The 16,581-nt window shown below is 34.2% G+C and overlaps 1 protein-coding gene and 1 pseudogene across 6 annotated transcripts in view; one reads left to right on the top strand and one right to left on the bottom strand.

The window, feature by feature from the left end:
• Positions 1-325: 325 nt before the first annotated feature.
• On the top strand, positions 326-5,209 carry LOC100241070 (protein NUCLEAR FUSION DEFECTIVE 4-like; annotated as a pseudogene).
• Positions 5,210-10,372: 5,163 nt separating this feature from the next.
• Positions 10,373-16,581, bottom strand: part of LOC100258197 (SNARE-interacting protein KEULE) — a 67,389-nt gene continuing 61,180 nt past the window's right edge. For 3 of the 6 annotated variants that reach the window (XR_787123.3, XR_009467236.1, XR_009467235.1), the window contains 5 exons: positions 15,748-15,941; positions 15,205-15,295; positions 15,036-15,125; positions 10,678-10,787; positions 10,373-10,577 (listed from right to left, as the gene is read on the bottom strand). Coding sequence is in view for 3 of the 6 variants with exons in the window: in XM_010660043.3 (XP_010658345.1) it covers positions 10,734-10,787; positions 15,036-15,125; positions 15,205-15,295; positions 15,748-15,941 (429 nt within the window). In the remaining 3 variants the exon portion in view is untranslated. Of the gene's footprint in view, positions 10,788-15,035; positions 15,126-15,204; positions 15,296-15,747; positions 15,942-16,581 lie in introns of all 6 variants that reach the window. The other 3 variants (XM_010660043.3, XM_010660044.3, XM_059741421.1) reach the window with 1 other exon arrangement.

Below are 16,581 nucleotides of genomic sequence, written 5' to 3'. Positions count from 1 at the left end.
CCAAAAATAATAAAGTAATAAATATAAAAAAAATGTAACAAAAAAATAAAGTAGTAGGGGTGAAGTATGTTACTCAATTAGAGAACCGATGCAGAAATTCCTAGCAAATTTGAACTCTTGGAGCCACCAATGCTTGTTTTGCACCACCAACAATATTGTATAATTTGAGGGAAAAATAAAAGAATTTGAAATATTGTAGAATGTGAGAGAAATAGAGAGAGAAATAGAGAGAATTTGATGAAAAAATGAAAAGGGAGAAGATGTATTTATAGGAAGATTTTAGAAAAAAAAAAAATTGGCCATGTGACCGTTGCCCAACGGTCACATGGCAGCTGGGAGCTGGGCTGGAGCTCCAACGGTCACATGACCGTTGAAGCCTTTAATTTTTTTTAAAAAAATAATATACTTTATTTTATATATATATATATAACTAACTCATTTAATTAACACAAAAAAAATGTGGCTCAGTTGGTTAGAGCCTTTATATCAAAGCATGAGGGGAGGGGTTCGAATCCCCCCCTTTCCCTTCCTTTCTAAAGCCATTTTGGCTTATTTAAAAAAGCCCAAGGCTCGGCCCGCCCCCCAGCCCGCTAGCCTGCGAGCTCATAGGCCGGGCCGCGGGCCTAACATTTTTCCATGGCCCGGCCCGTTGACTAGTCAACGGGCCTATAGGCCCGGCTCGAGCTGGGCCGCGGGCCTCCTATTTACGGCCCGGCCCGGCCCGTCCGTTGGAGACCCTTAGTTAAACCTAAAATTTTGATTTAAAATTTAAATATCAATAATTATAATAAAATATAGCCCTTACACATCATAAATGTTTTGATAAATGAAGTGAAGTGTTTTAAATTATTTGAATTTTAAAAGTTTAAGTTTTAGTTGAAGTACAATTTTGGTATTTAAATTTAGTATTTTCCTCCCCAAGAATGATGAAGAGACCACCTTTCCCGTGATTATTCCGGTGTCCTTCCGAGAATGATAAGAAGAGGCCACCTTTGGAGTAATTATTCCAGCTCACCCTATTGCGTAATTCTACCAATCTTAATTTGTTCTCTCTTGAATCAGTGTATATAAATTTAGTGTACTACCCGCAGTACGTACAAAATATATTCTGACACAAACATGTCAGAAGTGTTGTATTCCACCAGAGGGTGGTTGCTGGAATTGCTGCCGGAGGGGGTGGTTGGGCTGACACGAGGAGCCTATCCCTCCAAGTAATCACTGGCCGGTGGTCAGTGGTATTAGCATCATTTCTGATAATGTCGGCCGCCGGTACAACCTGCATGTTCGGTCTCTACTCAAGCACACTCAAATCCGTTCTAGGATATGATCAAACCACCCTGAATTTACTCAGCTTTTTCAAGGACTTGGGAGCAAACGATGGGATCCTTCCAGGGCTCATAAACGAGATTACGCTCCCATGGGTTGTGCTATCAGTTGGTGCAGTCCTGAATTTTTTTTGACTACTTTATGATATGGCTTGGCGTGACTCGGAGAATAGCCAAGCCCCAAGTATGGCACATGTGTCTCTACATATGCATCGGTGCAAATTCCCAGGCTTTTACCAACACCGGCTCGCTGGTGACCTGAGTTAAGAACTTCCCGGAGAGCCGAGGCGTGGTGTTGGGGGGATATTGAAGGGTTATGTTGGGCTGAGTGGTGCAATCATCACACAGCAATATCATGCCTTCTATAGAAATGACACAAAGGTTCTTATTTTGCTCATAGGTTGGCTACCTGCCGCAATATCTTTTGCATTTATTGGGACCATTCGAGTCATGAAGGTGACTCGACAGGAGAACGAGCTCAAGGTCTTCTACAAGTTTCTCTACATCTCTCTTGGCCTTGCTGGGTTTCTCATGATTATAATTATAGTTGAGAAGCAACCCACTTTTTCTCAGAGTGAGTACGGCGGAAGAGCCGCTGTAGTCATTCTCTTTCTCTTTCTACTATTTGGAGGAATTGAGGGTTTTGGGTCAAAATGCCCTTTTAAAAAAAAAAAATTGTAACATCTCACTACTCTTTTAAACTTACGTTCAAATTGATCTTTTTGGTGCCACATAGGCACCATGTCATTAAAAATAATTTTTTTAGTTAATTTTGAATTAAAGCCGTAGTTATCAATTGTGGTTTCATTTTTGAACTAAAACCGCAATTGACAACTACGACTTTAGTTAGTTTTTTTTTAATTAAAAATGATTAAATAACAATTTATGATTGAAATTTTAAAATATACTTAAATAATAAATTATTTATATTTAAATTTAAAAATCTAGGATTCAACAAACATAAATTGATAAATAGAAGATATTATAAATGAATATTTATTTATTAATAAATTAATAATCTTAAAATAATAAACTTATATAACATATAAATAATATATAAAATTGTATAATTTATTAATTTAAGATATTTAATTTGTTGTTTTTTAAGATATTAATTTATTTGTATTATGATAAATTTATCTTTATCAAAATAATAATATACTTTTAAGCCGCAATTGATAACTGAGATTTCAATTATAATTTTTTTTTTACTTTCAAATTTAATTAAAAACTATTAAATTACAATTTATGATTGAAATTTTAAAAATATACTTAAATAATAAATTATTTATATTTAAACTTAAATTATTTATAATAGTGAATTTTTAATAGTGCCTAGCGGATGATCAACCGGTTGAGCAATCTAAATCTCAACAGTCATCTACAATGCAATTAATATACAATGGCTAGTTAGGTAGTCAATTGGGCAGTCCATCGATTCATAGGGAAAATGTGTCTAACAATTATACCGTGTAAAATTTCATATAAGAAACTTTTTCTTCTACTTGAACTTCATTTATGAATAGGCCACCATATCAAAGTCATCCTATTGTCCAAACCTTAAGTTTGTAATATGCATTAATTGCAATTACACTAAATTTTGCAACCCCACTCACTGCATCTTGAGACTAACTATTCTTTTTTATTGTACTCATACTTGCAAAGCTAATTTTTATTTTCTTTTGATTCCAAATTCATCATACTCTGTGAGAGAGTGATTCTAAGTGTTGAAAGAACACTTGTTGAGTTGTAAGGTCCTTTGGTACCTAAAAAACAAGTGTATACAGAAGGACTCTTACATTTGAAGGATCCTTGGTATAATTGGGCACCTTAAATAAACTAAATAATAAGTATAAATCTCCATTTGGAAAACTTGAAAATAACATGAAAAATAAATTAATTAAGTTAATGTTAGTTACTATTTTTAAGGATGATAATAGAATGGTTTTTTTTTTTTTTTTGTACCCACCTTGCCTCATTTGATCTTAATAGATTTGGGATGAAGATAACAAGTCAAGGGTGGTTGAGGATGAATTCGGGTATTGTATTTACTTGTCCTGTCCCACCTTATCTAAATTATATATATATAATTTATATAATTAAATTTTAAAATAGTTTAATTTATTTTTTATTTTTTTCCTTTTTAACACATACCAAAATAACAAAAAATATCTACTTCTCAAACAAAATAAGTTATAATTATTACAATATTTATTTTGAATTAATTAAAAAATTTTAAAAACAAGAGAGAATATGAGAAATTCTCATTTCCACTCCATATCCTACCCCATTTAATTTTATATTTAAACTTAAATTATTTATAACATCTTTAAATATAATAAGTTTAAATATAAATAATTTATTATTTAAATATATTTTTTAAATTTCAATCATAAATTTTAATTTAATAGTTTTTAATTAAATTTGTAAGTAAAAAAAAATTATAATTGAAATTTGAGTTATTTTCAGTTTAAAAGTATACTATTATTAAGATAAAAATAAATTTATCATAATACAAATAAATTAATATCTTAAAAAACAATAAATTAAATATCTTAAATTAATAAATTATACAATTTTATATATTATTTATATGTTATCTAAGTTTATTATTTTAAGATTATTAATTTATTAATAAATAAAATATTCATTTATAATATCTTCTATTTATCAATTTATGTTTGTTGAAGTAATACTAGATTTTTAAATTTAAATATAAACAATTTATTATTTAAGTATATTTTTAAATTTCAATCATAAATTGTAATTTAATAATTTTTAATTAAATTTTAAATTAAAAAAAATTAGCTAAAGCTGTAGTTAGCAACTACGGCTTTAGTTCAAAAATGAAGTCGTAATTGGCAACTGCGGCTTTAACTAAAATGAAGAAAAAATACATATTTTTAATGATATGGCGCCTACATGGCACCAAAGAAGCCAATTTAAATATAAGTTCGAAAGAGCGGTTAGATGTTATAATTTTTTTTTAAAAGGGCCATTTTGACCCAAAACTCTGGAATTGAAGCTTTGGAAGATCAAGCAACAGTCCCAGAGTGAGACTTCAGAGTTGACAACCATCACTGATAAGTTGAACACTGAGACTTCTTCATCTTCACTACTGCCTGAATCAGCAGCCTCAACAAGTTCGCTCACCGAACAACCAAGTTCACAGAAGGAAGTTTCTTGCTTCTCCAACGTGTTCAGGCCACCGGACAAAGGAGAGGACTACACCATACTTCAAGCCCTTTTCAGCATAGACATGTTTGTTCTATTCTTCGCTACAATTTGTGGTATTGGAGGGACTTTAAGGGTCGTAGACAACTTGGGACAGATTGGAACTTCACTGGGGTACCCCCAGAAAAGCATGAGTACTTTCATATCGCTGGTTAGCACATGGAACTATCTTGGAAGAGTAACTGCAGGCTTTGGATTGGAGATCGTCTTAGACAAGTACAAGTTCCCCCGCCCTTTGATACTCACTCATCCTCCTCCTCTCATGTGTTGGTCATCTCTTCATCGCCTTCAACATCAAGGATGGTCTCTACGTAGCATCAATAATTATCGGCTTTTGCTTCGGTGCTCAATGGCCAATACAATACGGCAATCATTTCTGAAATTTTTGGCCTTAAATACTACTCCACATTGTACAATTTTGGCGCAGTGGCTAGCCCAGTGGGTTCCTATTTACACAATGTGCTGGTGGCCGGATGTCTATAAGATAAAGAGGCAGAAAAGAAAATGGCAGCTCGGGGGATCAAAAGGAGTCCTGGTGAGGACTTGAACTGCTCAGGGGTAGAGTCTTCAAATTGGCCTTCATTATAATCACAGGGACCAAATTTTTAGGTTCACTTGTATCGCTCATAGTAGTGATTCAGAGCAGTTAAGATGTCCTTTTCCTAATTGCATGTGCTTATTTGTGGGAATGATTTCCCTTTTGTTCTTATTTCTTAGGTGAAACCAATTCATTGACAAAAGACAATGAAGTGGAATTTCCGAATTTGTCAGTACCGACTTCTCAAAAGATAGGTTCGGATTGGACATGTCACATGGGACAAGTTGGCGGAGGTAAAGGGGGCTTCCTTTGGTCCAAATGGAAGAGATCATAATACTTTATTTAATTATTGAATGTCAATATCGGAGATATAATATTTAAATTTCTTTTATTTTACTATCAAATAGGTTTATTTTATTTTTCTTTCTCTTGCTCCTTTTTAAAAAAAAAAAAAATTATTTAAAATTATGTTTGATTCTATCAAAATATATATATATATATATATATATATATATATATATATAAAGAAAAATAATTTTCTTATATTTAATTGTATCATAATTTAAAAAAAATATTAAATATAATTTAAATTAGTTAAAAATTTATATATTTTAAAATTATTTTGTCTTGATGTGTAATAAAAAAAGTGAAGTGAAATAAATTTTAAAAAATAATTTATTAATTTTAAATTTATTTTTATTTTCTTTCATTTTCCCCCTTTATTTTTTTTCTCCCAAAAATTTTTGGGAACTGAAACTTTTATTTGGTTTCAGTTCCAACATTCAAGGCTGTGTGATTTGTTGAGCTTTTGCTTCTCAAGTCCCATCTTATCTTCTTTTTAAGTGTCTCTCGAATGCACTCCATCATAGTACTTGCCAAAAATATCTCTTTCTTTGTGAAAAAAAAAATTGAAAAAGTATACGGACAATTATGTTAAGGTGTAGATAGGGCTAATAATGGCCCTAACAGCTACAAAATTTTCATAATTGCTTTGAAGGAGGAGAGGAAGTTTTGAAATTGTCTTAAAGATTTAAACCTATTTTGTCAATCAAAAATGTCCAAAATATCCTTAAAAGGGTTTTTTAAAGATTGGACGCGGAGGCCCTAATGATAGTTGTCGCACCATAAAAAAACCATCAATTTTTATTTTTAAATTTTTTTTTTTCTGAAGTGTGCAATGCTAAGACCCCGATCGTAACCTTCTCAATGGATAACCAAAAGCAAATGTAAAAGAGGCAATCACCGAATCCTTCCCTACTTGAATTTTCTTACTATAAAAGATTACAAAGCTGTTTTTACAAGTCCACCAACACTTATACAAATTTTCTGTCCTATAAGAGAATGGTATTGTTTTCTTTCTCTCCGGATTACTCACCCTTGATTTCTTTGTCTTGCATAAGCTTTTATAGATGACCCTTCCTCATTTGAATTTTGAATTCAAACCTTTGAATTTAAAGTAGGAGCCCGAGTGGTGGTTATGCAATCTGCCATAACCACCTCATTGAAGACACCCATTCCCAACCATGGTGTTACTTCACACTTGCATGCAACCAGAGCTATTTGATATTCATGCCAAGCCAGATCATGCCTCCTAATGGTGTCCCTTGCCAATAGGTACTTTGTGCGAACTGTTAGGAAGTATCCCAAATTCCTAATTAGTATAGATTCTTTTTTTGTAAAGAATATTATATAGAATATTTCTAGGTTGATATATTATTGTAATATTAGACTTCCTTATTAGTTGTATCTAGTTCTGTCCTATGTAATATTTTCTATTGTATAGTGGAATCATTCTCTCTCATCCGTGGACGTAAGCATGGTTGACCAAACCACGTTAAAACCTCATGTACCGTATGTGTGATTGTTTTATCTTTGTGTTCTTGAACTAACATTGTTGGTATCAAAGCTTTCGCTGGCATAACAACTGGTATTAGAACTTGGGTTGAAGATTTCTGAAAGAGTAAAAGATCACAAAACATACAAGATGAAAATAAAATGAATTTTCACTGAAGGTGGAGTCGATTGTTCTTTCGTGGTGATATGATACAAAAAGGTTTGTGTCATGGAGAGCTTGAAGATTAACTTAATGGAATTTGGTCCAAGGTGGAAATTGTTAGGAAGTGTCCCAAATTCCTAATTAGTATAGATTCTTTTTTTGTAAAGAATAATATATAGAATATTTCTAGATTGATATATTATTGTAATATTAGACTTCCTTATAGAATGAGGAAGATTGTTGAAAATATCTCTATAAATATTTTAGGTCATGAGGGGAAAAAATTATGAGATGGAGATGAGTCTATAGAGACTATACGAGGTGGATAGAGATGTGAGGAAAAACAGGAGGTACCTGATGGAGCGAGAGGGCTCGTAGTAAGGTATGGATACAAGGAGTGGGGAAACATGGGATGTTTCAGGAACCCAATAGTTGTATCTGGTTCTGTCCTCTGTAATATTCTCTATTGTATAGTGGAATCATCTTCTCTCATTCGTGGACGTAAGCATGGTTGGCCGAACCACGTTAAAACCTCATGTACCATATGTGTGATTGTTTTATCTTTGTGTTCTTGAACTAACATTGTTGGCATCAAAGCTTTCGCTGGCATAATGCGAACAAGTGCTTTGGCAACCACCTCATGCAACTTAGTCTTCCAAACCCTTCTCTGATCAATAGACCCAAGGTCATGTCCAACCCGATGTTGCAAGCCAAGCCCATGTCAGTTTGGTCTTTGGCCTTTGTATTCACAGTCTAGCTCTCATTAAACACCATGTGTGCATGCCTCGTAGCCTATGTCAATCATCTTATCTTTGGTCATGCTTTGTGTGTTTAGTTATCTCTATCTGATGTCTCAGTGTGCACCGACGCATTGATGCCCATCCCATCTTTGTGTCATGTCTAGGCACTCATGACACCAAGGTGTTGCTGTCCACGCCTAATGAACCAGACGTTTGCAAGGCCCTCCCATGCCTTACTTGATTAAGCCATGCACCACCATGTCTATATCAGTCTGATCATTGTTGTGGCTTCCCATGCCATCCCCAAGTTTCTCTTGTTAGTAGTGATAAGCTATGGCATTACGCCCATAGCTTGCATCCGTGTCAACAGGGCATTGTGCCCCAGTGCTAGCATGCGTAGGAGACCTTCCGTGTTGCTGCAATAACCCATGCTCATGTTCAAGATCCTTCTTGCTGTAGCATCATGCCATAGCATTGCGCCCACGGCTCATCTGTCCCATGCATAGGGCATTGCGCCCATGTGCAATGCATTAGCCATCCGGTCTAAGTCAATAATGTATCTTGCTGCCCCATCGGGCACGGGGCCAGGTGTGCGAGGCTATGTGCGCACTCAGGAATGGGATGCTGCACGCAGGAGCGTCGGGCCGTATATGCTAGTGGGCACAAGATGCTACATGCAGGGGCATGAGGTCATATGTGCACAAGCTCGCGGGCGTGCACAGGATGGTGCCCGCAAGCGTGCGCTGCATGGCTTGTGCCAACCCCTAGTGTTGCCTTTTCTCAACACTTGTACCTTTTGAGTAATGTCCACCAAACCTCCAACACCTTGCTACTCTTCCAAGTGCCATACCCATGAGACCTTTTTTCTTGAAAAAAATTAGGGTCAAGGGTCCAAAAGGCTAACACTAGCTCTGAAAACTGAGGTGACAATTACTAAATGGGAAGGAAACCAAAATAATCCCCAAAAATGAGAAATTGAAAGTCCCTAAAGTCGCATAAACTCCCTAAAACTCGAGAGTCCGTAGTTTGCAAGCATAGAAATGATAGAAAATCCTCAAATCTCCATCATCTACACTTGTCGATAGACCATTTTAAATCTCTATCTTCTGAAAATCTGAGCGCTGGCAGTAGAGGAGTAGAAGGGAGAGTAGATTTCTTAGTCATCTTTGATGATGCATCGTGTAACATGTTTTCTTGGAGATTTTATATTTTATATTTTTTAAAATCAGGTTAGATATGAGATTTTCTCAATTTTATTTGATAGAAAATTGAAAAGTTCCTAAATTATATGAAAAATGAAGCAATGAGGTTTTCTAACATCAAGAAGCTATCAATTTAGTTTTGAGTTCTAGAAAACCAGAAGCAATGTAAGAATAGAGAAATCAAAAAGAAAAATATAAAATTCTGCTTTATTTAACAATTGAGGTTTAGGGTTTTGAGGAATTTGTCAATTTATTTAACAATTTGGTGTTGAAATTAGGATTTGGGGTTTTGTAGGTTTGTTCCAATGCTGAGTGCTGGAGTTGAGTTTTAGGAAAATGTTTTCTGAGATTGATAATGCATTGTGTAGCAATTAACTACACATGATTAGAATTTAAAATCAACAACAATGAAACTGGAAATGAAAATGAAAGCCTAAGCTTAGGCTGCATCTCTAACCTTAGGTAGACCCGCCCTCTTCTCCTACTCCTACACTAATGGTGGATGGACTGTACATATCTTCATTCCACATATTCCGTTTGCCTTTTGCCCTTCTACATCTTCTTCCATAACAACCTCCAACTAGCGCGTTTTGACTCAATACTTTTAAGCTGTGTTTGATTCGAAGAAAACATGGTGGAAAATACAAGAAAAAAAAAAAGGCAAAAGAAAGTTCAAAAAAATTTAATGTAATAAATTATTTTTATATACTAATACAAATTCTATTTCACTTATTTTAACTCTTGAATATCAAAATTAGATAATCTTAAAATAAATAAGTTTTTAATTATATTTGATTTACTTTTTTTATATTTTTCTAAGGACAACCAAGGTTATTTTCCTTCACTTTCTTTTTCCTTCTATTTTCCGAACCAAATATAACCTTAAAATTTTTAGTATATATATAGAAAGTGTGAGAAGTAATAATCAGCATTAATTTCAAACTTGACATGGAAACAGAGCTAACTCAGATAACACATTTTGGTCAATTTTAGGATGGTACAGAACAATCAAGCACGACAATTGAAACCTAGATGAGTATTTTACATTAGGTTCTCACTACTGTAGTCATTCTATAAATGCAGAACCCACGTCAACGAGCTTTCATGTTTCCTTTTCCTATAAACCCTTGGATTCCTTGGTAATAATCATAGAAATTACAGTTTCCAAAGATTTTTCCTTGTTTTAGAAAATCAGAATCGCCAAGGAATGGAAACAAAAAGAGAAATAATAAAGGAAAAGAAAATTCCCATTTTGGATTCATAGAAGAAATAGAACCAAAGCCAATAAGCCTCACAAGGAAAGACACGGAATTTAGCATCCACACAAACACAAGCCAGGAGAAATTATGTAGGGCTTCCCTGTCAATGACTTCATTTGGTTTCTCGTATCAATTAATATTAATACTATACACACTGTTAATTTCTGGGGCGACAACACTTCAGCACATCAATTACAATATGAAGCCAATAAGCAAGAGCCTCAGCTCATCTATAGACAGGAGCTGCTACTAAAGCCCCAACCCTGTCTTCTGCATAGTTGTTCTGAACAAAGCCCAATACAATTTATGGTATCTATAATGAACATTTTACATCAAATGTTAAAAAATGGAAACATTCTAAGGAAATGGGGACCTATGCTTACATGTTGGTATGCAAACTGGAGAATAAGCGGTTTCCAGCTTCCAGATCCATCCAAATTTAAATCTGAAGATCATCCAATGAAAATTCTTGTGAACTCAACAGCTTCAGTTTCTGCAATTGGCATCAACAAAGACACAATTAGACATGGCATTTGGCTGGCCACTGTAACTGGTACAATACTACTGTTCTTTTACTACACGGAACCGCTACATCACTGGCAACATTACAATGATTATGTATTTACTTATTTATTTGTTGATTAATTTAATGATATATATATATTTAAGGAAATTCCAGTCCAGAGGAAGGAGAGGAAGCAGAGGGGGGGGGGGGGGGGAGGGGGATTGGAGGTTGGGCAACTTAAGAAACTAAACAAAACCAGTTGGCAATAGGTTGAGGAAACAGGATCAGGATCAACCTCCAAGGCTCCTTACATATGCACCTGAAATCAGTAGATGGGAAACCAGCATTAAAGAAGCTTCCACTGATTGGGTAAATGTGGCTTAGTCAGTAGCATATCTTGCACATGTCCAAGCAGTCCAGTGATCTGGCATTTAAAGGTCTCAAATGAAAACTGAAATTAATATGCTTGCAGCATTGCCATCACAGGGATCCACCATCATCAATAGCCCTTATGTAGCAATTCGCATTTAGCTTCCATCACAGTCAAACAACTGCTATGAAGACCCGGTCATGCCCCTTCCAGCATGCGCCTCATAGTCTTTGAAAGTAATAGTATTTTTGCAGGCTTTTTTTTTTCATTTGTTTTTTTTTTTCCTCTTCTCTTGAATTTGGAACTCATGAATCATTCCCTAAGAAAATGTGGAAAACTTCAAGGTGATAGTACTATTGGCATAAGTTGAGTTGTAAAGATAATAACATTCCCAATTTCTGTCACACTGGCAGAGGTATTTGATAATACTTTAAGCTTTTCTCCTCTGGATTTTTACATATGGAAATTCAGAGAACTTTGAGCAGTGGAAAGGAATGAGAAGAGAGGACAAAGAAAGGAATAAAAAAATACTCTTGGAATAATAAAAAAACTTTATTGAATGAGTAATAAACGAAAAATTGTCTACAATCCTAGGAATTTATAGAGTTAATCCTAACCTAAATATAAGAGAAAAGCAATATTTCTGATAGCAAAACATAAACTAATAAAGCAGGAAATTTAATATAAGTAGAAAACTAAAAGTCTAATCAGAATAAAGTAGAGAACTAATAAAAGACTAATCAAAATAGGCAAGTTATATATACAAGTATATTTTTATTTATCTAATCTAGGTTCAATTCCTAATGCAAAACAATTCTATATTTATAGCACTAGGGTGATTTGGCCTCAGCATTACCTTTTCCGTTTCTCGTGCATCAATTCCTCCCAATAAGAAAAAACCATGCCCTAAAATGAAAACTAGTCATTTCAGCACATATCACAGGACCAGTATTTCTCAATTCTACCTTGACAATCCAAGCTCTTTCATCTAGTATCTCCAATAAAATCTAATGGCCTTCTAGGAAGTTAATCTACTTGGACATTGTTGGAATGTCTTCTCCATCAAACCCTTTATATGAATATAAGTCAAAGACATTGAAGATTGGAGTGATTTGCAAATCTAGTGGCAAATCATGCGGCAACTCTTTCAAGTACACATTTTGGAACAACCTCCTCTAGAACCTTGCATGGTCCAAACTTCTGTGACTTGAGCTTGTGATAAGTACTTCATCAAAACTCTTGCTTCAAATACACTAGTACCATGTCCCCATCTTTAAATTCTTAGGAAATTGCAGTAAATTCACCTACAATGCATATAATTCATTGCTAACCTTGATGGCAGCCCTAAATTCATGAATTGGTCTTATGTATTCAACAAAAGCCACCCCATCTTCATTTACACTGGCCTCTTGTGGTAGTGGTACTAAGACAAGCACAGGTGGAGGTTTAAGACCATAAGGCAGTTCAAATGGCATCTTCTTTGTAGACCTACCTATCAAATTATTATAGGCAAAGTCTGCTTGATGTATGATAGAGTCCCAAATCTTCATATGGTTTAGAACAAGACATCTTAATATGTTACCCAAGCTATGATTGACTACTTTAGTTTATCCATCAGTTTATCAACGACGTGCTAGAATATTTTAATTGAGTTCCAAGTTCTCCAAAATGTTTCATAAACTTTGCATCTCTATGAAAGAAACAATAGAAGTTGGAAGGTCATGTAACCCCACTTCTTCTCTAAAGAATAAGTAAGCAATGTGTAGCATCTACAATTATAGAACAAGGAGTAAAATGCACCATTTTGGAGAAATCATCCACCGCAACAAAAATAGCCCCAAAACAAAATTCATTCTTACATGAAACAAGGAGCTTATGGAGTACATAAACCAATAATATGTGAATTCCCTTTTCCAAGTTGGCAATCGATCCACATCTTTTGTACAATGTTGGCCATTAATAACAATCTGTCACCACTGCCATTGTTTTGCACTCACCAAAATGCCCACCTATATCATTACCATGGAGCTCTAATTTATTTATTCAGACAAGGATCCCTCTGGAATGCATAACCGATTCCTTTTACATAACCATCATGTGCTACATATGACAACCCTTTTGTGTGGATGCTCTATGAAATTCCATCATGATTCCACTGAAATATGGATTATTACCATATCGATTTTTCGGCTCTTCAAACCCTATAATTTAGCTGCTCATCACAGAACAATAAAGCCTGTCTACTTGATGCATCCCCAACACAACACCTCTAAGACTGAAGCAGCTTGTTTAAAGAGCCTATCTACAATACATCAATATTATATCAAGGAGGAATGCATGTTTGTTTAATTGTAATACTTACACAGGTTTATTTTTTTTATAAGTTTATATTTCTTCCTCCCTATTTTCCTATTGATCATCCTACAAAATACTTTTGCCCTATTAACCATCTCAACCTCATTGTTCTGCTGTTCTTTACAAAATTGAACTTTAAAAGAAAATTTTTAAAACCTATTATCTAATACCCCATTGTATTTAGTTATTTCACTTCCCTTCTTTGTCAATTTCAGCTAAAATACCCATGACAACACAACAGGCCACGGGTGTGAGTATGAGATCCACGTCAAATACACTTATATTGATACAACAATGCTTTATCTCTTTCTTTCTTTTTTAAATTACATTTGTATTGCATCAAAGACGGCTATTTTGCTACTAAGCTCTTTTTTTTTTAAATTATATCAGATAATAGTATAAAATTAATTATAATAAAAAATAAGTAATTTGAACTAATTTCTAAATCTTGTAATTGAAGAGATACTTAATCTCTTTCTTAATTTTTTTTAATTATAATAGATAAAATGTAAAGATAAATGTAACAATTAATATCACATAGAATTCAAAATTAAAAATAATTAAAAAAAATATAAAGATAAATATCAAAATTAATATCTTAAAAAATCTAGACATAAATTAAAACAATTAACAGAAAAAAGTCAAAATTTTCGCATGATAAGAAATTAAGTATGAATTGTATTTTATCAACATCTAGTGTATTAGAAGATTTTTATAACAAAATTAATCAATTTTAAATTTTTAAATCAATCAAAGCTAACTAATAATGTGGTATAATATTTTCTTAAGCACCTTATTAAAATAAACAACCTATTATAAGTAGATTCTTCATATGCGATTAGCAGTAACATCAAAGTAAAAATGATGCTGAGCATTTTATTAAAATAAAAAATATATAATAATATATTTTCTAACTACAATTAACCATGTAGTATTATAGATAACTTATGATATTGTGCTTATGTTTAGTGTTAATTTATTTTTCATTAATGTTGTATCCAACTGCTCAAACCTATAGTTGCAATCCTTTTCAGTCAAATCCCTATGTCCTCAGATTTTGGGAAGCAAAACATCCGACATGTACCCAAACCCCACACCTGTACCCAAACTCACGTAGCATAGTTCTTAGCCATAAGATCCTATTTTCCCTTCACCATTGAGGGATTGTTAATCATAAACCACAAGCTTCAACCTGTTCTAGTCAAATGAGTAAGCTACAGATTAGAATAATTCCATGTGATAATCATATGTTTAGTTACACAAAATAAAAATACAAAACAAGTATGGTTGAACTTAAATAGAAATCTCATCAACAACCCAAACCCCATCCCCCAAGCCAAAAAGAAAGAAAGAACCCAAAGGAGAAAAGAAAGATTTCAGTTTCTTGACAGGATTATTATATATGAGGAAATCCACAGATAATAGATTAAACTATGCACTTCTAACATCTATGATAAAGTACACTTAAAGTTGAGCCGCCATAAAGATCACTCAAAACTAGAGTCTTTTACCGTAATGAACTGTGGAGGATCATCAAGACTAGTTGAGCCCAGAACAACCTCTCTCTTTAGTTTCTCTGTAAGCTTGTGGCATACCCGTAGCTGGGAATGAAAATTATTTTATGAGAACAATAGCCTAGGAGCAACCATCAATAAACAGATGAAAAAAACTTTCCCATACCTCGGATCGAGTAGCTCCACCTACAATAAATACAAAAATGCGCTGGCCCATTTTCTTGAAATCACTGGATGCATGTCTCAGTATTGAATCACTAAAAAAAAAAAAGCAGCAGGAAATGGGTAAGATCATAAAATAAGGCAATGGAATTTAAATAGTCACAGGAGGAAAACAAAACTAATTGTAGCTGTCAAAGTTAGCTGTCAATTCATATAGTTCAAATATACAGGGTATGGCCAACCATTTAGTAGGGTTTTACAAGCTCCTACAAGCAACAATGTACATCAACCAGGAGCTCAAATCCATGCAGAGCATGTTGTTGAAAAATAGGGAAAGGCCCCATCAAACTAGAGAAAGAACCATAATGAAAGGATTAAGTTCAAGTAGCAAATTATGATGGTAGGCAGATACTATAGTTGGTTCCTCCAGCAGATCATCAAAAGCATTTTCACATGAGGCAGCATGTGGCTGGGAAGCTCAAATACATGCATAACCTCAATATGGTTGACTAAACATACCAATAAAAGAGAACAGCCACAAGAGTACCTTGAATAACCATCATCAGAGCCCCGAGGCCGAGCCCATGTGGACCGTCTTGCTCGCACTGAATGGGGTGCTTGACCTTGACTTCCTCGTACTGATGCAGCTTGCGAGGGCCCACCAAAAGATGCACTTGGGTCATTCATACATGGATAATCATTCTTTGGAAGTTCCCCTTTGCTAAGTTTTTCAATAAGTTCCTGAAAGATGACGTCGGTTTTGGTAATACACTCATCACATACAGGGTAGAAAAGATATGCAGAATAATAAGACAACTCATTCCATTATTATATAATTAGGCTTTTTTTTGGGATCTCGTGGCAGTACTAAAAATAGCTTGAGTGAGGAATCCAGTTTTAAATAATATCAAGCACTTTCTTTTCCCACACCCTCTATTCCCTACTCAGATCCACCACTGCTGGTCAACTTGCTCCCAGTGTTCCAGCTTTAAGAAATCATTAAAAGATGAGCAAGATATGTTTTGAGAATCTAGTGTTCCAATTGTAAGAGATGCCAGAGATGAGCAAAACATGTTTAAGAACCATGAACTTCTCAAAGAAACTTTCTTTCCCCCTATCTATATCATCAAAATAACGAGTTTTAACGTTATGCTCCCCTTCTCTAAGAAAAAGGAAAATAAACAATAATTTAGAATGCTGTGGAGAAGACAAACCTCAGACTGCTATGTGATTAGGGCTATGTTGCTTTTCTTTGAAAGCAAATACTAAGTATACTAAAGGACTAAGTACATAGGAAATATCCCCCAAACGAAGTGCCAAAGCAAATCAGGAAAAAACAAAAGCCAATCAACCTGATTTATGGAATTCAAATGGAGCATCT

The sequence above is a fragment of the Vitis vinifera genome, chromosome 13 (genome assembly GCF_030704535.1).
Source record: "Vitis vinifera cultivar Pinot Noir 40024 chromosome 13, ASM3070453v1".
NCBI classification, from domain to species: Eukaryota; Viridiplantae; Streptophyta; class Magnoliopsida; order Vitales; family Vitaceae; genus Vitis; species Vitis vinifera.
Note: the sequence above shows the minus strand (reverse complement) of the source record. Positions and strands in the feature narration are given on the sequence as shown.